This window comes from Myotis lucifugus, unplaced genomic scaffold (genome assembly GCF_000147115.1).
Source record: "Myotis lucifugus unplaced genomic scaffold, Myoluc2.0 scaffold_616, whole genome shotgun sequence".
Classification (NCBI taxonomy): Eukaryota; Metazoa; Chordata; class Mammalia; order Chiroptera; family Vespertilionidae; genus Myotis; species Myotis lucifugus.
The window spans coordinates 70643-91754 of record NW_005871664.1 but is presented as its reverse complement, the minus strand read 5'-3'; the positions used below and the strand labels follow the sequence as shown (position 1 = coordinate 91754).

The 21112-nt window shown below is 46.3% G+C and overlaps 1 protein-coding gene and 1 pseudogene across 1 annotated transcript in view; both read right to left on the bottom strand.

The window, feature by feature from the left end:
- MPRIP (myosin phosphatase Rho interacting protein) overlaps window positions 1–21112 on the bottom strand; it is a 192493-nt gene that overhangs the window by 145365 nt on the left and 26016 nt on the right. Inside the window, exons 2-3 of the mRNA XM_023746019.1 lie at window positions 9017–9094; window positions 7150–7215 (exon numbers count right to left, since the gene is read on the bottom strand). Of these exons, the coding sequence (XP_023601787.1) occupies window positions 7150–7152 (3 nt within the window). The 5' untranslated portion in view covers window positions 7153–7215; window positions 9017–9094. The remainder of the gene's footprint in view (window positions 1–7149; window positions 7216–9016; window positions 9095–21112) is intronic.
- LOC111823686 lies at window positions 18811–18913 on the bottom strand (annotated as a pseudogene).

The window sequence follows — 21112 nt, the reverse complement described above, 5'->3', positions numbered from 1 at the left end:
AGCCAGAAACAGAGGAACTGGATTAAAACCCACCTTTCTGCCCTGGCCAGGTGGCTCAGTCAGTTGGAGTGTCGTCCCATGCACCAAAATTTTGCAAGATTAATCCCCAGTTGGGGCACATAGGGGATGCAACCTATGCAAACATCTCTCTCACATCGATGTTTCTCTCTCCCCCTTCCTCCCTCTAAAATCAATAAACATATCCTTGGGTGAGAATTAAAAACAAAAAACAAAAACACAAAAAACACCCACATTTCCTGGACTCCTGAACCGACACTCTTCCTACACTCCCCGAGCTGTCAGCACCTAATCCAACAGGACTGCCTCCATCCCCTGGAGGCCGAAACCATGTGGAAAAGGCATGAAGGCCAAAGCAAGGGCCAACACATGACAGATTTTAAAGTAAACCTAAAAAACATGAGTCTAACCTGTAACAGATTTCTGATCCCCATCTCGACCGCATCCTTTGAACACGAAGAGGCCCGCATCTGAGGAAGCTTCTCTGCCTCACACACAGGCACAGGGCTACTTCGTCTTACTCTGATTTCCACACACCTCTGAATCCATGTTCAAGACCCAGACTGCAGGTCGGAAGTCAGCGCAGCTCAATGTGCTTGAAGACACAGGAGATTACTGTAACTGCCAGTCTGTGGCTACCGATAAAACCAAGGGTGGGCAAGATGCTGAGAGCCCGCCTGCCCTCAGCAGTGCCACTGTGCCCCTTTGCTCCTGTACCTGGACACAGCAAAGAACAGGACCACTGAGAAAAGACACCATCATTCTCCCAGAAGATGTCTCAAATCCAAGTTCTGTCACTCATGAGTTTAACGACCCCACGACCTCGCTGGGCCTCAGTTTTCATCCGTGAAATGACGTATCATCCATCCATGTTGCTGTGAGAACCACAGTAAAGACTCTTCCTGAAGAGCCAGCACAGAGCACTGGCCGCTCCTCCTCAATCTCCATGACAAGCGGGAAGGAGGCCAAGACCCTGCCTTTCCTCCCAGAAGACACCTGACTCCCAGGCCACACAATGCCTTGAATAACATGCATGTTATGGTTTTGTCTGGTAGTTAATCTTCACATGTTCACGTGGGTCTCAACAGCCTGTGAGCTTCACCACGAGAGGGGCCTTCTTTGGCCATGAGTCCTTCCCCTGCAGCGCTTTGCTATGGACACAACAGCCACCATGGTTACCAGTGAATCACATCCTCAGCCTGTCTAGGAAAGCTCCCAGTGGGGGGAAACAACGCCAGAGCTTAAAGCAGGGGTTCTCAAATATGAGCACTTCCTAAAAGTCACGGGAGGTGGTTATTTAAACTGTGGATACCTGGGTCTTGCTCTCAGGAGATCCTCATGCAGGAGAATGTCTGCAAAATGATGGATGAGGGATAGAGGGCTCAGCTGCAGAGGAGCAAGAGGACCTCAGGCAGGCCCTGAAAGCAGCAGGGCTGAGCTGTTAGATCCCCTGCCCACTCCCCTAGGCCTTGGCCATCTGTGTCCTACTCAGGGCTTTGACTCAACACCAGAAGTGGCCTAAATTTGTCAAGAGTAAAGTGGGCAAAGTTCCTAAGGTCAAAGCAGCCTCCAGGACTCTGTCCTTCAGGAAGCAAACTATAACGGAGCCAGAAACATAACCTGTGAGCACTTGGTGTCCTCTGAAGAGCATGCAGACCAAGCCCTGGCTTTACACACAGCACAGAATCCCAGAGTAACTTCTCTGGCTAGACCTTCGCGTCCTATGGAATTGACAAACCCACAGCTGCCCCCAGGAAAAGCAGACCCCGAGAGCTAAGTGTTTCCCTCGTATGTCTAGGGACGTGAGCTGAGCTTAAGTCCTTGGCAGCATGGCACCTGCAAAGTCATGCAGCTCCCTCCGGTCTATCCAAACTCTGAAGGACTCTAGAGGAGAAAGAGGAGCCTCGCACAGCAAGAGGTGGCCCTCACTACCACACACCTGCCACAGAGGCCTGGGTACAATCTGGTCAGTTTCCATATGGGAGAGACCAGGGCCCATTTGTTTCAGCAGACAGGGTTCAGGAGCATTAGACCCATCGCTTTCATTTTTTTTAAGGAAGAAGATTATGATACACGCTCCAACCTGGGTCAACCCAATCTGGCTAATTTCATACTAAGTGAAATTAGCCAGACACAGAAGAACAAATACTGTATGGTGCCACTTATATGAAGAACATAGAGAAAATATTCAGATTTAGAAAGTAGAATGGGACTGCCAGGGGCTGGGGGGAGGGGAACTGAGGAGTTAGTATTTATCAGGAACAGTATTTCCGTTTTGCAAGATGAAAAGAATTCTGCAGATGGATGGGGTGATGGTTGCACAACAATGTGAATGTGCTTAATGCCACAGAACTGTACTCTTAAAAATGGTTAAAATGGTAAATTTTGTTACAGATATTTTACCATAATTAAAAACAAACAAAGCTGAGACCATCTTTTTGCCTGCTTCCAGATGGAAAAGGAAGAGAACATGAAAGCAAGAGCCAGAGCTTCACTGCTCAGTGTGCTCTGCCTAACACCCAGCCTGCTTTCCTTCTGGACTTGGTCCTTCTCCAGAAAAGCCTTCCAAAATGACCTTTGAGTTTTGATGAGGCCAGCAACTTAGCCTTACACCAGGCCCCAAAAGCCAAAAAGAAGGGGCAGCCCGGCCAGTGTGGCCCCGTGGTTGAGCGTCGACCTATGAACCAGGAGATTACGGTTCGACTCCCAGTCAGGGCACACACCTGGGTTGCAGGCTCAATTCCCAGTATGGGGCATGCAGGAGGCAGCCAATCAATGATTCTCTCTCATCATTGATGTTTCTATCTCTCTCCCTCTCCCACCCTCTCTTAAGTCAATAAAAATATATTTTTTTAAAAAAGAAGTGGAGGATTTGGTACAATAATGGGCGAATTACAGGAGGAAAACAAAAGTGGAGGAGAGAGGCAGTAGTTTGGGCTTTCTAGATTCTTCACTGTGTCCACTCCTGAAAAACCAGAGGCCCAGCGCGCCCCCCACCCCCACCCCACCCTTGTCTGTAAGGCTGCCCTGAGCCCACCTCACCTCAGCTTGCATTTGGGAACTTTCTTTTCCTTTTGGGAAGATTGCCCCCTCCACATCGAATCACAGGGTATGTGGGTGCAGTCAGAAAAAACTTCCCAAATAAGAAAAAGTGATTCCCGAAAGTTAGTCCCAACTCAGAGCCACCAGATGAGAACGGCAGCAGCCAGTCCTGAGGGCCCAGCCTAGCAGAAAGGCCACTCGGAGGCCGACACCACCCAGGGACTGAGCCCTCCTCCTCTGCCTGGGACTGCTGGCAGCCACAGCGACTGCTGGGTCCCTCTTGGTCCCAGTGAGGGGCCCAGACCAGCCCTCCCCCGCTCCCCACTGTTGGTTCTCTGGAGTCCTCTGGAGGGCGTTCTTCCTTCTGCTAAGGAACCATTAAGAGCTGCACACACAACACACCTAACCCCTCTCCCAAACGCACCCCAGCTCCTACCTTCTCAAACCTAAAGCAGAAATTCTGCAACAATGCGTTTACAAAGGGGGCTAGTTCAACTCAACAAATATTTACTGGTCTCTACCATATAAACCTCAGGCCAGACAATGCAGAAAGATACCAAGAATTAGGGCCCAAGCCCAGCTGGTGTGGCTCAGTGGTTGAGACAATTTTCCCAAAAAAGGAAAAGAAATTTCCCAGGTGCAACTGAGAGGTCAGGGTTCGATTCCCGGTCAGGGCACATGTCCGAGTTGTGAGCTCGATCCCCAGTGTGGGCGTGCAGGAGGCAGCCAATCAACGATTCTCTCTCATCACTGATGTTTCTATCTCTCCCTCTCCCTTCCTCTCTGAAATCAATAATAAATAAAAAGAATTAGGGCCCAACAATGAAGGAAAAAACACACACGTCACAATCTAGTTGGTAAGATAACATTTAAACAAATTAAAACAAATAGTAATATTGTATAAAAGTCAAGTGACAATTTGAAAGAGATTGTGACTAAGTGTTAAGGGAACAGCCCAGCCATAAAATGGTACAAAAGTTAATACATGCAGATTTACTATGGAGGTCTAGGGGGCCGGGGGTCTATGGAGCGCAGCTTGGCAGAAGTGGTAGCATCAATGGTGGCTACTGGCTGCTCAGAGCTGCTAGGCTTGGAGACCACACTAGTGGGGCCACTGTCCAGGCAGGAGGGCCTGAGCATGCCACAGGAAGTGGTACCTATGCTCCCTGGGTAAAAGCCACACCTATGCAGTTCTGCTAGCCCTGTGGTCACCTGATGTACAGGGACACTTCACAGAAACCCCTTCATACCAGAAACAGGCCCACCCCTATTTCTTGCCTGGCACTTACCATACCAGCCAGCAGGCTAACCCTGCCCCATCACCTCTCTCATTCCCAGAAAATCTGATGGCTGAGTCCTTCCGTACCTTTTAAGAACAGGGATGACAACAATTCATGTTTTCATTTTTAAAAATTTAAGTAAGTCATTGACAAGATTTCACAGTTTCTAAGCCTTGGTTGGCACTGCTGACCTCTGGAACCAGACACTCTCTTGTGGGGGGTGCTGTTCTGTGCATCACAGCACATGGAGCAGCACCCCTGGCCTCTACCTACCAGGGCCAGTAGCAACCCCTTCTCTCCACACAGCTGTAAGAATCAAAGATGACTCCAGACAGGGGGCCCTCAGAGGCACTGTGGTCCCTGCTGAGAAGACCTCCAGCATGGCTAGAATCCATGCACACACATGCTGCCTGAAAAGCTCTGCTCCAGGTCTCAGGGCTCCTGCTGGCTGGGTGAGGCAGGGACTCCAAGCTTCAGGAAAACTGACCTCTGGGCTGGAGCTCCGAGATTTTGGATCATGCTCATCTGGAAAGTGGCCATGAAGAACAAGGCCTGATACAAACCGCGGGGGAACAGGAGCCCGCCTGGAAGCCCCATGGCAATGGCCGATGATGATGACCACGGGCCGCTGGCACCTGACTGCCCCTTCACTCAGCCTCTTCGTAAGTGCAACCCAGATGCTTCCTTGCAAACTTGCCCACACATAAGGGAAAATCCTTACATGTGAAATGTAGCTTTAAAGGTATTTCAAAACAACTGCCACGGCTGTTTCTTCACTCACAGAAGTAATGCCAGCTTCTTCCCTGCAGAGGCAGTGGATCTGTACCGCCCACAGTTTGGGCAGATCAGCACTACCTGGCTCACAGGGTCTTAAGCTCCAAGGTCATCTGCCAGAAAGTGGCCCATGGCCCAAAACTCTCCACTCTGAGCATTCCCCCAATGCCCTCCCTACAGTCCAAGTTTTTGCTGAGGCTTCTTTCTTTTCTCACGTCACTAGCACAGCTCCACTTCTGCCCAACCAGCATCCAGGTTGCTGGGAGACCAAATTGTACTGCAAGGTGTCAGTCCTCAGGGCTCAACAGCTCTTGGGATGCAGCATGTGCTCTGCGTTTGTGCCCACACAAAGGCGTCCCCAGTAGCCACCCTCATGGTGCCTGTGCCTCTGAGCTGCAGGGAATAATGAATTGTGCTGGACTCCAGTTAGACCCACAGGAAGAGCTCCTGACCAGAATCATCGATGTGCAAGGAAAGTCCAGGGAACTCCTTGCCCAGCCCGGTCTGAATAGAACCCAGTAACCTCTGAGGCTCTTCTCTAATTGCTAGTCTTCGCAGGGCTTCTGAACAGGTCACGGGCAGAGGGGAGGACACAGTGAACCTCCAGGCTCTTAGCAGCCCGGCTCCCGCTCCAGCGCCCCTGCAGGCACCACAGCCAAGTTGGGAGAACTCATGGGGAGCACTGGCTCTGCCTCCACACCTGCCTCCTCTCCTCAAAGGAAACGAGTGTCCAAGTGAAATCAGTTTCCCTGCTCCCTAGCGAGTCCCACCACCCCATTAGCACTCACCTCCAACCCAGTCACCTCAAATCACTCTGGATCACAGATGTTTCCATGGTAAAAACCCTCGGTGGCCCATCCACAATGTACAAATATGCTCACAGAAAGAATGAGAAGGAAGAAAGTTCTTTTTAGGAAGGAACCAACGAGGTGATAGTCAATAAAGAACTAAGTGTCATACCTATTAATTCCACACTAGATATCATACCTATTAATTCATCCCAGAAACAAAATAGAGAAAGCATCACAATACAAAGATTGGGACCCACGTGTGGAAGTGAACCCACTTATATTCACCAGTTAGCTGTAATAACCACCCTAAAACCCAAGTGTCCACATAGTCTGAGGCCCTTGGGTAGACAGTCATTTCTGCTCACACCTCTAGACCCTGCTTTCACCCTTCCTGCAAAGAGATGGGTTAATCTATTTTACATGGTGTGACCAGATTTTCTAGGGTAATCCCAATTTAAAAATGCTGTACAAATGAATACACTCACATTCACATACTCAAATGGAACCGGAAAAGATGCTCAAATTCTCCATCTCCAACCCTTTATAAAGCTTGGAATTCAGTCATACTTTAGTCAGGAGACCAATCTCCTTTAGAGAAAAAAAATCAGTACACAAAATGGGTAGAAAAAGGAAAGCCAGAACATTCTACCTGGTTGGTTTTCGAGTTTGCCTCTAGACCAAGAGCAATAAACACTCATCCAGTCCAGGAAGCAGGAAGCAAACCAGGGGGTGACAGGGCAAGAAGGACCTGCATGCCCTGGCTTAGTGACTAGAAGAACAATGACAACCAGGAAGCTTCTGCAGATCAGTTGGATGAGCAAGACCAATTACAGCCATGGAACTGAGGGGCAGTCTTGGGACTACAGCAGGTGAACACATGTGCCCAACTTCCACATGCATGTACAGCACAGCCAGCCTCCCATCTGCCCTGCAGGTCCACAGCCTGCTCCACTTCTACTAGGAGTGCTCTGGCCAAGTCCAACCCCTAGAAGCCGTGGATAGAAGTGACTTCCTCCCACACTACTTACTCTCACCCGTGACCACTGAAGATGCCTCAAACCAAAGGGTCTAGGTTTTAAGGGTCAGCTCTACCGTTGCCACAAGTTCTTCAAAAATTCCAGGCTCCAAAACAGAAGCCCAAGTGAGAGCACACAGATGCTGTGCTCATAGATGATGCAAATGCAGCCACAATGAAGTGGCCTGGCGAAGCTGGAGACGAGGAATGGGCCAAGGAGGACACTCACCATCTCATCCAGGGCGTAGCGCAGGAGGCCATGCTCGTAGAGGATAAAGAACCGCCGCTGCCATTTCTGCAAAGGAACACGGAGTGGGTGTTTAGGAGAGTTCTGGCCCTGATCTCCCCTTGCTGAGCCCCGGTATCTGACAAAGCTGTTTTTAAAGAATGCTGCTTCCACAGCTGCCATTTCTGAGGCAGATGGCAGGAAAGGAGGGATCTCAGGCGGAAGAACAGTGATTTATTATCCAGGACCGGGCCAGAGAAGCCCAAACCACCCAGTATGCTTCCATACAAGTTACTGAGAATTAACAAGATGTCTGATTTATTTTAATTGCAAGCTCCTCAGGAGCAGAAATGTCTTGATCACCTTTTGCATTCTCTATGTACCCAGCACAGAGCTTATCACATGGTATGTGTCAATATCTATTTTATGAATTATCTGACACGATATGGAATAACCTGAGAACACCAAGCTCTGATCCCCCACCTCTGAGAAAATATAGGAAACTGCTATAAGAGGTTGTTCCAATGATCCACAGGGAATGGGAGACAGGGAAAGAGATAGCCAGCTCTAGTACTCACTAAGAAGTGAGCTAACAAAAACTGACGAGTGGGAACAACTAACGCCGATGTCCAGGGAGCATGCAACTGGCAGGGTGCCCTCTCCACTCTCCAACCAAAGGCCAGGCACTAGGGACAAGGGTGGTCCAATGGCACTGACAGTGGAATAAAAAGGACCACAAGGGTATGTGCCTCCTTCATGAGGATCCATGACCCGTTTTCAACATTTCAAAAAGCCCAACATAATTCATACTTTTACCGGCAATAAGGCCATAAGAACTAACTAAAACATCATGTCTCTTTGCTTTGGGCCAGAATTACATCATTTATATGAATGACTTCCCATTAGAAGCAGTTCTGTATGACCTCAATATAAATGGTTGCTGCAGATATTGAAGCACAGCTCTCCCGCCTGGTGGCAGGAACAGGACACTCACAGAGCCCTATAAAGAGGACCGTAGAGGACTGATCCACATTGCGTGTCCAGGGAGAAACTCCTCCCGAGAAACATTTCCAAGGCACTTTTTGTAGTCTCTAAAGACAAAGCCATTCTAGAAGGAATCCCAAAGGACCCAGACACAATACGAGGTCTGTGGGGCCCACAAGCCCCGCCCTGGACTATAGCATTCAGGCTGGGGCAGCAGAGACTGAGACAGGCCAGAGGCTCTCTGAGTGAGCAGGCGATAAGAGGGAGCAGAGTTGGAGAAATTTATAGGGTACAGGCAGCAGCACCGGGAAAAAGCATGTGGAAAAGGAAAGAGGGTATTTTAATTGAAGTCAAATCCAATGGGGATCCCTGGCAGAGGAATAAAAACCTCTGGTCAGGGGCAAGGCTGGTCTGACCATCTCACTGCTCCAGCAGCCTGTGCACAGCAGGGACCAATGGTCTGGGCCTCCTCCCTTTCCTAGTGCCTATGTGCTGAGTCCCTGGCAAGGGAGGAAGGGAGGAGAGGAAAGGAGGGAGCTGCAGGAGGCAGGGCCTTGGCACTGAAGGAACTGGGCGCCTACGTAGCAGACCTGCAAACATTGGCTGAACTGCCCTTCTGACTTTTCCTTTTCCATTGAACTATTTCTAGAATCAAAGCTGAGCTATGACGCAAGCAGCACCATGTGAGAGCTTCTCATTGTGAAGGGAGCACCAGATTTAACTATGTGTAATTGAGACGTTTCCTGTGGGTACTCCAAGTCTGCCAAATGGGGGTTCCCTGCAGACCCTACCACCCCCTAACCTGCTGTCAATTCTGCATCTCCCTCTCCCATTCTGTCAGTATGCCCCTCTCTGGTCCCTCCCACCCCAGGCGTTCATCCCTTACCCGAGACCGATGTACTGGATTGTCAAAGTCAGTCCCATCTGGAGCCAAGAGCAGCCAGCCACCATAAATGGGTTTTGCCTAGAGGAGAAAAGGGCAGGTCATCAGTCGCCTCGGACAGGGGAAGGGGGAGGGGGGGGGAGAGAGAGAGACAGAGAGAGAAAACAAGTTTCAACAGTCAAATTAATGACAAGCACTTAGGAGAAACAGAAGTCACCTCTGCTTAGCACATTCCACATAGCTCATCCCCCAGCCACAGGCTGAGTCTCCAAGAAAGATATTTGACACAGAGGCTCATAGGAAGTCTACAGCATCGGGTATGAAGAGTGGAGCACAGCACCCAGCAGGAAGCTGAGAAAGTGCAGAGTTTAGGAACTCCTAAGAAACAGATGCCTCTCTCTAGTTCCCGATCACGCTACCAAGATCAGGAAAAAATGGCATTTTCTTCAAAAGCCATGTGAGTGCCAATGTGTGCCAGCACTAGCTATAGCACATGAACAGCAGAGTCAAAGCCCTCACTCTGATGGTCAAACCAGGGTCTGGGAGAAGAGACACTGCTTTAGTGATCACAGCTAGCACTGGCCAAAGAGTCATCGAATTAGTGGCTGTATGACCTTGGGCTGAAAACCCTTTGAGTCTCAATTCCCCCATTTGAAATGGAGGGGGATGGGTAATAATTATATCTAGACCCCATGAAACTTATGTGAGGATGGATGAGATAATGCAAAGGAGCGTAAAATGGTGCAGCCACTGTGGAAAACAGGCTGCCAATTCCTCAAAAGGTTAAACGTAGAATTCCATGCAACCCAGAATTCCATTCCTAAGTATACACATCCAAGAAAACTGAAAGCAGGTGCTTAAATAAAAACTTGGACATGAATATTAACAGCAGCAATACAAACAATGACCAAAAGGTAAAATCACTTTAATAACTATCAACAGATGAATGGATAAACAAACCTGGTATATCCATACACTAGAACAGGGGTCCTCAAACTTTTAAAACAGAGGGCCAGTTCACTGTCCCTCAGACCGTTGGAGGGCCGGACTATAGTTTAAAAAAAAACTATGAACAAATTCCTATGCACACTGCACATATCTTATTTTGAAGTAAAAAAACAAAACGGGAACAAATTCAATATTTGTATTTGCATGTGGCCCGCGGGCCGTAGTTTGAGGACCCCTGCAATAGAATATTATTCAGCAATAAAAAGGCACGAAGTGCTGACACACTACAACATGAAGACATTATGCTAAGTGTGAGAAGACAGACACAAAAGACCACAGACATATTGTATGATTCCATTCATATGAATAATAAGTAAATCCATAAAAACAGAAAGCAGGTGAGTGTTGCTAGGACATGGAGGAAACGAGAGATGGGAGTGAACACTAACACGTATGGGTTTCTTTCTGTGGTGATGAAAATGTTCTGGAATTAGATAGTGGAGACGATTGCATGAACTTGTGAATATGCTACAAATTACTGAATCGTACACTTTAATCTTATGGTGTGTGAATCCTATTTAAAAAAAAAAAAGAAAAAATCTGAGCCTGGCTGGGCCTGGCTCAGTAGTGGAGCATCAACCTATAAACCAGGAGGTCACGGTTCTATTCCTGGTCAGGGCACATGACTGGGTTGTGGGCTCGATCCCCGGTCAGGGGAAGGAGGCATTCAGGAAGCAGCCGAGCAATGATTCTCTCTCATCGTTGATGTTACTATCTCTCTCTCCTTCTCCCTTCCTCTCTGAAAAACAAAATAAATAAATAAAACTGAGGAAAAAATACTGAGTACAGTGCTTGGCCTCCAAGTGCTTAATAAATGTTAGTTATTATTATATTTTTATATTCGAAGAGTCCCCCTCATCTGAGACCCTGGCAGTAGGAGTTCAACATGAACTAAAAGGTCCAGACAGATCCTCTGGCTCTGCCTCCCGTCTTAGCCACCACAGAGAGTGAGAAGGGGTTGGAAAAGGCATGCGCAGGCCTATCTGTCACTACCCTTTGGAGGGCTGTAACACAAAGTAAAGCCCACCTCTACTTTACATATAAGGACTGATCTCTGGGTGAGCCTTTCGGGCCCTCCTAAGATGCTTTTTATTTAATACTCTCCAAACTGGGAGGCCTTGTCACACCACCTCATCTTAGAGCTGTGGAATCTGTGACTCAGAAAGGGAAGGTCACTAGCCAGAGGTCACACAGCATCTGGATGAGACAAGAACACTCTTTTTCCTTAGCTTCTGCAGGGTCCTCAAGGCCCCTAAGGGAAACACTGGCTTTTCCCCATGGACATAAACAGAGCAGGTACAAGGGGCTTTGGGCAAGGGGTATGGAGTGGGCTGAAGGAAGGAAGTTGAGAGGCTGGCTTTGATGAAACACGGAGTGGGTGCTGGCGGGGAACCAGGGTTAGGGACACAACTCAGGAGGGCCATGACCTGGGTGAGGAAATAAATCTGCCTGGGAGAGCAGAGCACACAGCCATCCCCTAGTAGGTGAGCACACTCAGCCTTCCCCATCACTCAGGTGTGCAGTTGGCAGACCCAGGGCAGCCCGCACGAAGGATGGAGAGGTCAGCGTTAGGGTGGGTCTCCTGGGCCCGGTGAATCCCCACTTTGCTCTCAGCCTACAGTTCTCTGATCTATAACATCAGAAGCTTGGACCACAGTCATATCTCCCATTTCTGCTTAGCTTTAATTGTATACCACCCTCCTAGTCTCTGGGTGCAGGGCTCTGAGGTACCTTCCCACTATCTGCTGTATTTACTGGACCTGTCCCTGAACGACTGGCACAATTCCCTCAGAACCCAGCCACTGTTTCATCCCGGCCCACCATCAGTGTCATTATTCACTCAACAAATGTCTACTCAGGCCTACTGTGTGCACAGCCCCATGTGCTGTACACCGGGGAGCCTGCCAGCATCCACTTGCTTGGCTATGACTTCCTTCTACAGAGCACCCCAAAGAGTACCTTTCCAGGTGTGCAGGTTGTCCTGAAAGATGGGAAGGCTGGGCCAATGGAGGACCAGGGCAGGAAACACCTGCTCCGGGAGGAGGAACAGGATGGGAGGCAGGGAACCTCCCAACAAGAACATGTACCAAGGCAAATCCACAGTGACAGGAGGTGGATTAGTGGGTGCCTAGGGCTGGGGGATAGAAGTTGGGGGGTGACAGCAAAAAGGTACAGGGCTTCTTTTTGGGATGATGAATATGTTCTAAAATCAATTGTGGTGATAGGTACACACCTCTGGGAATATACTGAAAATCATCAAATTGTATACTTTAAATGGGTCAGTTACACAGTACGTGAATGTTATTGCAATAAAACTGTTAAACAAAGCACTCTACCAAGGCCTGTGTCAGGCGATGGGAAAGCAGAGATAAATAAGAAACTGCTCCTATTTTTGTGGGTTCACAGTCCAAAAGAATTGTAAGTTCATGAATCCGTCTCTCGAACCTGAGAAGGCCATATCTGGGAAAGTTTTCAAGTGACCCTGCCCCCCTCCCCAACCCCGCCAGATTTGGGAAACTTAATTCAAAGAGACCCAGAACAAAGTTTCAAAAGGCAGTAACAACCCAGTCCAGTCCATTGGTTTGTAGGAAGGGAGGTGGAATGACCTAGAGGCCAGAGGGGAGCAACAGGCAGCAGGCACTGGCCTGACAGAGAAGAGGTGGAGCAAGAAGCACCTAAGGGTTGACTTGGTACCCACAGCTGAATGACAACAAGAACCACCAGGCGTCCGCTGGGCAACAGCAAGGGAGCAGATGGAGCAGATCTGACTGTGAAGGATGTAAGCCCCCCTGCCACCCCCTCCCACACACAGGAGGATGGCCTGGGACAGGAGGACTCTGCGGGCACAGGCACGCGGCAGGAATGACTGCACGTGTGGGGAAATAGGGGAGCCAACCTAGCAGTGCAGAGCAGCCTCTACTGAGAACACCAGAGTCTGCAACCCAGTCCACAGCCAGAAGAGCCAGACACCAGGACACCCCTCTCAGAGCACCTGTCATCCCGACCCGGCCACCTGGCTCGGCAAGTGCTTCTCCCTATACCTCTCAGAGTACCTAATGCCAACAGCGGAGCCCACTGTGTTGGTAGGCCTAGGCCAGTGATGGCGAACCTTTTGAGCTCGGCGTGTCAGCATTTTGAAGAACCCTAACTTCACTCTGGTGCCGTGTCACATATAGAAATTTTTTGATATTTGCAACCATAGTAAAACAAAGACTTACATTTTTGATATTTATTTTATATATTTAAATGCCATTTAACAAAGAAAAATCAACCAAAAAAAATGAGTTCGCATGTCACCTCTGACACGCGTGTCATAGGTTCGCCATCACTGACCTAGGAGTACCCAGCAGAGCCTGTCCCCGCGGACTAGAGGCTCCCAGCAGTTCTGTGAGGCAGCAGTCACCCCTCTCAATCCTCACCTTCTTTCCTGGGCAAGGCCTCCGGCAGATGGAAGGCATTTCCTTCCTGAAAACCCGTAACAACTTGAAATGCAGACCCCCCAAGGAAGCTAGCCCGGGGGACATACTCTATCACTCATGCAGCTAGTGCTGTTCTTTGGCTGGGTGGCTGGTCTTTTGGTTGTTTGTGTTTTGGGGGGTGGGGGGCGTGCAGGAGAAGCAGGTATCTGTTGTGGATAATGAGGATCCAAGCTGAGCTGTATGGAACTGAAGATGGACTGAGCTGTTTCAAGCAGGCGACCCTGGAGAAAGCACATGGCCTAACCCCCATGGAAAAGCCACCACATGAAAGCACCCCTGGCCTGCTTCCCTTCCGCTTCAACAGCTTCCCTCACCGGCCCATACAGCAGAGGCTGTGCCTCTTCCCGGCTCCTCTCTGGAAAGAGTCGGGGTGGCCTCAACCCAAAGCCTTTCCCAAAAAGGTTCCCTGAAACCTCTCCTTCCTGGAATATGGGAGACATAACTTCCCTATCCTTCTAAGTACAAATAAAACCGTGGGCATTGGATAGAAGACGAAACAGAGAAGACTCTGAAAGTGAAGAGAAGGCAGGCAGGATGGACACTTCAGGACCAAGAAACGACAAGGAGGCGCATGCCCTGGTTTTCTTTTTGCCTCCCTGTCCCAGACCGGGGACTGGAGGAGCAGGCAACCTGGAAATGCCAATGGGCCAAGAGAAAAGCCTGCTTTCTCGAGCCAAAGAGCCAGGGAAGGAACAGCCTGGCAAGACAGAAACTCTCAGACAATAACCACCCTCCTCCAGCCAGACACCACAGAAGAGATGGAGCCCACCCCCACCATGCCAACAAAGGCTGCACTTCCACCCGCCCGCTAGAGGCGCCCCAGCACCCCGGCTAGGGAGGTGTCAGGAGGCCAGGCAGGGAGCTAGGACTTCTATTCCCACCCAGCAGGTAATAGGCCTCCTCACTCTCCCTGTTGGGGCGATGTCAGAGGGGGACATATGGAAAGCTGAACTCCCCTGCACCCCACACAGGCACTTCCCACCTGAGGTGTCAATCATGGCCACGTGGGGGGCCTGCACTTCCACCTCCACCTAAAAATAAAAGGCAGGGACTCCCCTTTTCCCACTGAAGCAGTGCCAGGAAAGTCCAACGGAAAGGGAAGGGTCACCTAAAATAACACGGCCAGCCCTGGCTGGTTTGGGTCAGTGGATAAAGCATTGGCCTGCGGACCAAAGGGTCCTGGGTTCGATTCTGGTCAAGGGTACGTGCAGGAGGCAACCAATAGATGTGTTTCTCTCACATCGATGTTTCTGTCTTTCCCTCTCTCTTCCACTCTTCCTAAAAATCAATGGAAAAATATCCTCGGGTGAGGATAAACCAAAAAGAAGAAGAAGAAGAAGAAGAAGAAGAAGAAAGTCACTGTCATACTAAGAATCATGAAAGTTGTAAATGGAATAAACAAAAACATTCAACAGAGTTAACACCAATGTAGACGTATCAGAGTTATCTGATGACAATTTTAAAGCAGCCATGCTAAAATGATTCAGTAAGAAATTATGAACCTGTTTAGAATAAACTAAACCACAGAAAGCCTCAGCAAAGAAACAGGAGATAGAAGAATCAAAAGGAAATTTTTATTTATTTTTAAATTTAAATTTTTTCCATTACCTTTTATCCCCTCTATGCCCTCTACCACCTCCTCCCATCTCCCTCCACCTCCACAATAACCACACTGTTGTCCATGTCCATGATTTATCTCTTTTTTTTCCAAAAGGAGATTTTTAAACTGAAAAATACAATAACTGAAATAAAAAGATCAACAGATAGGCTCAACAGCAAAATAATGGGAACCAAGGGAAGAATCAGTGAACTGTGAGACAAAATAATAGAAACTATCCAATCAGACATCAGAGAGAAAACAGACTGAAAAAATAAGAGAAGAATAGAATCTTAGAGACCTGTGGGTCTGTAACAAAAGTTCTAACATTTGTGTCATCAGAGTCTCAGAAGGAGAGGAGGAGAATTGGGCAGAAATAGCACTTGAAGAAAGAATGGCTGAAAACTTCCCAAATTTGGCCAGAGTAACAACCCATAAATTCAAGAACTTGAGTGACTCCAAAGGATTGGAAAAAAAAAAAATCCACAGCAAGACACATCAAAATTAAATTCTGAAAACTAAAGACATAAAGAAAAAATCTTGAAAGCAGCCAGAGAAAAACAACAGCTATAGATAAGAGAAAAACAAATATAATGACAATGGATTTCTCATCAAGGACTATGGTGACCTAAAGAAAGTGATACAATATTTTGCAGATGCTGAAAGAAAACAATAGTCAACCCAGAATCCTATATCCAGTGAAAAAATCTTTCAGGAATAAAAGGGAATCAAGATATTCTCAGATGAAGGAAAATTCAGAGATTTGTTAACAGACCCTTTCTAAAATATGGCTAAAGAAAGTTCTCTAAACAAAAAGGAAACAATAATCAAAGAAAACCTGGATCATCATAAAGGAAGCAAGAACATAGTAAGCAAAAATACATGTCATCAGGCTTCCCTTCTTTTCAGTTTTCTAAATTATGTTTGACAACTGAAGCAAAAATTATAAATAACACTGTCTAATGTTCTAAATTATGTAGAGAAAATAGTTAAGGCACTTACATAGGGAAGGATAAAGGCATATTATGGGAGTATTTCCTTTTAGTTGAACTGATAAAATTACACCACCAATGATAGACTGTGATAAGTTATGTATACATAATGTCATGCCTAGAGCAACCACTAAAAAAAAAAAAAACTAAACTGAAAAAAATCACTAAAAGTCATCAAATTTATCATAAAAATTAAATTATAAAAAAAGAAGTTCAAGAAGGAAGAGAAATAAAAGAGAACAGGAAACAATAATTATACCCTAACATAGCAATGATTATCCTATATAATAAAGAGGTAATATGCAAATTGATCATCACTCCAACACACAAGATGGCCGCCCCCATGTGGTCAAAAATGGCCGGCAGGGGAGGGCAGTTGGGGGCGACCAGGCCAGCAGGAGAGGGCAGTTAGGGGTGACCAGGCCTGCAGGGGAGGGCAGTTGGGGGCGACCAGGTCTGCAGGGGAGGGCAGTTGGGGGCGACCAGGCTGGCAAGGGAGGGCAGTTAGGGGTGACCAGGCCTGCAGGGGAGCAGTTAGGCATCGATCAGGCTGGCAGGGGAGTGGTTAGGGGGTGATCAGGCTGGCAGGCAGAAGCGGTTAGGGGCAATCAGGCAGGCAGGCAGGCGAGCGGTTGGGAGCCAGCATTCCTGGATTGTGAGAGGAATGTCCGACTGCCGGTTTAGGCCCAACCCCACCGGGTTCAATTCTGGGATCGGGCCTAAACAGGCAGTCGGACATCCCTCAAGGGGTCCCAGATTGGAAAGGGTGCAGGCTGGGCTGAGGGACACACACCCTCCCCCCGCACGAATTTCGTGCACCAGGCCTCTAGTATTATATATAAATGGTCTAAGTACACCAGTTAAAAGACAGACTGACAAAGCAGATTTTATACAAAGACCAAACTATAAGAAACTCACAGATAGGTTGAAAAGAAAAAATACATCACACAAATAATGATCAAAGGAGAGCAGAGTTGCTATATAGCATCAGATAAAATGGATTTCAAAATAAAGAAAAGGACCAGAGACAGAAAGGAACATTATATAATGATAAAAGGGTCAATTTACCAAGAAGACAAAGCAATCCTAAATGAATATGCCCCAAGAAACAAAGCTGCAAGGTAATGAAGCAAAAAACAGAACTAAACAGAGAAATAAAGAAATCCACAATATGTACTCGCACAGGGACAGGTGCATGCACCATGTGGTGCGCCCTGCAGAAAGGTGGAAGGTATTCTCTGTTTACGGGAAAGCAGCATACTGTAAGACAGTGTCAAACCTGGCCGGTGTGGCTCAGTGGTTGAGCCTTGGCCCATGAACCAGGAGGTCACAGTTCAATTCCTGATCAGAGCACATGCTCTGGTTGCAGGCTTCATCCCCAGTAGGGACATGGAGGACATAAATGATTCTCTTTCATCATTGATTTTTCTGTCTCTCTATCCCTCTCCCTTCCTCTCTCTAAAATCAACGAAAGTATATTTTAAAAAAAATTTCCTTAGAAAATATATATATATTTTCTAAGATATATATATATATATCTTTTCTATACACACACACACACACACACACACACACACACACATATATGTGAGAAAGATACACACACACACAAGAAAATGTCAACAGCACTGTGGCAAGGGCTGAGTGTGTGCCTCAGGAATTAACATTTTGAATGGGAACATTTTGAGTTGAGCTGCCTAGGAGGAATTTGTATGCTAACTAAGGAAACCATAAAGTATCTCAGTCTTTACCAAAGCAGAATGAAAACAAAACAAAACAAAGAAAAAAAAATCCACAATTACAGTTGGAGACTTCAACAGTCCTCTCTCAACAATTGATAGAATAACAACACAGCAAATCAACAAGGAAATAAAAGTAATCAACACCATCATCAACCACAGAATCTAGTTGGCAGTTAGAACAGTCCACCAAATACCAGAATATACCTCCCCCCTTTTCAGGTCCCCACAGAACATATACCATAATAGATCATATTCTGGGCCATAAAACAAACCTCAATAGATTCAAAAAATAGAAATCATAGAGTATGTTCTATGACCACAATGAAACCAAACTCTGTATCAATAAGATAAAGATAACAGGAAAATCTCCAAACATTTGGAAACTAAATAATACACTTCTAAATAATCCATGGGTCAAAGAGTAAATCGCAAAGAAAATTTTTAAAAATTAACAACATATCAAAATTTGTGGAACACAGCTAAGCAGTCCTGCGAGGAAATGTCATAGCACTAACTAAAATGCTTAGTTTAAAAAAGAGCCAAGCTTTCCCATCAATAAGCTCCCACCTCAAGAACCCAAAAATGGAGTACAAAATATACCCAAAACAAGAAGGAAAAAAAGAGCAGAAATCAATTAAATTGAAATAGAAAAATAGTAAAATCAATAAAACAGAGCTGAGTCTTTGAAAAAAAAATCAATGATACTGACAAACTTCAAGCAAAACCTACAAAGAAAAAGGAAGACGACACAAAATAAACTTAGGAATGAAACAGGAGCTATCACTATAGATCCTGCAGACATCAAAAGGATAACAAGAGAATATTATGAACATTTCAACAAACATGAATTTAATAACTTAGATGAAATAGGCCAATTTTTCACCAGAAAAAAAAAATATATATATATATCTCATAATTTGAATGACACTATCACTATTGAAGAAATGGAATATGTAATGTTTGTTTGTTTGCTTCACCAAATGTCAGTCTATCAACCATCCAGACGTCCAGGGCCAGAATGCTGAGTGTAAGTGAGTCTCTCTTCTCCCTGCCAACTAACCTGCAACAATTCTAGGGGCAGTGAATATTTAATTTTTAAAATTGACTTTAGAGAGGGAGGGAGGGGGAGAGAGGGACAGAAAGAGGAGGAGCGGGGAAGGGAAAGAGAAAAAGAGGGAGAGGGGGAGAGGGAGAGGGAGAGAGAGAGAGAGAGAGAGAGAGAGAGAGAGATGGAGATGTGAGAGAGACACATCAATCAGTTGCCTCACACACACACCCCAACTGCGGATCGAACCTGCAACCTAGGTATGTGCCCTGACCAGGAATCAAACCCATGACCTTCTGGTGCATGCAACGACATTCTAACGAACTAAGCCACACCAGACAGGGCTGAATATGTAATTTTAAAACTCCCAAAAAATAAATATCCAGACCCAAATGGTTTTATTGGAGAATTCCACCAAATGTTTAAAGACAAATTAACACCAATTCTACATAGTCTTTTCTAGAAAATAGAAGAAAAAACACTTTCAATTCATTTTATGAAGCTACTATTAACCTGATATGAAAATCAGACACAGTACCAAAAAAAAGAGGAAAGAAAAGGAACTATAGATCAATATTCCTCATAAATATACATGCAATGCAAAAATCAACGAAAAAGAATTCAACAACATCTATATATACAAAAGCCCAGCGACCAGAACGACAGAAAGACCAGAATGACCGGGGGCTATGATGCACACTGCGGTGGCCAACCAGCCCGATCGGGGCCCTGATCAGCCCCCCCATTTCTGTGTCCCCTCCCCCCTGCTGGCTGGCCTGATCAGCCCCCATCGGGGCAGGCCAGCTGAACCCCACTGTGCACAGATTCGTGCACCGGACCTCTAGTATTTAAAGAATTATATACCATGACCAAGTGCGTTTTATTCCAGGAATGCAAGGCTGGTTTAATTTTTTTTAAATCAATGTAATCCACCATATCAATAGGCTACAGAAAAAATCCTGTGATTACATCATTTAATTCAGAAAATTCACACACTCATGATTTAGAAAACAAACAAAAAACCTCAAGAAAGCAGAAATATAAGGGAGCTTCCTCAACTAATAATGAACATGTACAAAAAGCCTAGAGAGCTAACAATGTACATAATGGTGAGTGGTGAAAGACTAAATCAGCGGTTCTCAACCTGTGGGTCGCGACCTCTTTGGGGGTCGAACAACCCTTTCACAGGGGTTGCCTAAGACCATCGGAAAACACATATATAATTACATATTGTTTTTGTGATTAATCACTATGCTTTAATTATGTTCAATTTGTAACAATGAAAATACATCCTGCATATCAGATATTTACATTACGATTCATAACAGTAGCAAAATGACAGTTATGAAGTAGCAATGAAAATAATTTTATGGTTGGGGGTCACCACAACATGAGGAACTGTATTAAAGGGTCGCGGCATTAGGAAGGTTGAGAACCACTAGACTAAACGCTTCTCCTCTAATATCAGGAACTAGGCAATGACATCCACTCTCAGAACTCTTATTCTAGCCAGTGCAATAGGTAAGGAAAGGAAATAGAAAGCATACAGATCAGAAAGAAGAAATATGATATTTATAGATGACATGTATGTCTATGTAAAAAATAACAAGGAATCTATAGAAAAAAACAAACTACCTATAGAAAAAATAAACTAGCAAGTTCAGCAAGGTTACAGAATATAAGACTGGTATAAAATATTGACTGTAGCACAGCCAACATAGCTCAGTGATTGTGCGTCGGCCTATGAACTAGGAGGTCATAGTGAGTTTCCTGGCCAAGGCACATGCCCAAGTTGGGGGCTCGATCCCCAGTGGGAGACATGTGCAGGAGGCAGCCAATCTATAATTCTCTCTCATCATTGATGTTACTATCTCTTTTCGCCCTTCCTCTCTGAAATCAGTAAAAATATATATTTTTTAAAATTGACTGTAGCGCTGGCCAGTGTTTCTCAGTACTTAGAGCATCAGCTTGTGCACCAAAGAGTCATAGCTTCGATTCCCAATCCAGGGCACGTACCTGGGTTGCAGGTTTGATCTGCTGCCCGGGCCAGGGCATGTGCGAGAGGCAACCAATTAATGTGTCTCTCTCTTCCCCTCCCTTCCTCCCTCCCTTCCACTTTCTCTAAAAATTCATGGAAAACATATCCTCAGGTGAAGATTAACAAAACAAACAAGAAAAATCGACTATATTTCTATATACTAGCAATGAATATGTGGACATCAAAATTAAAAATATA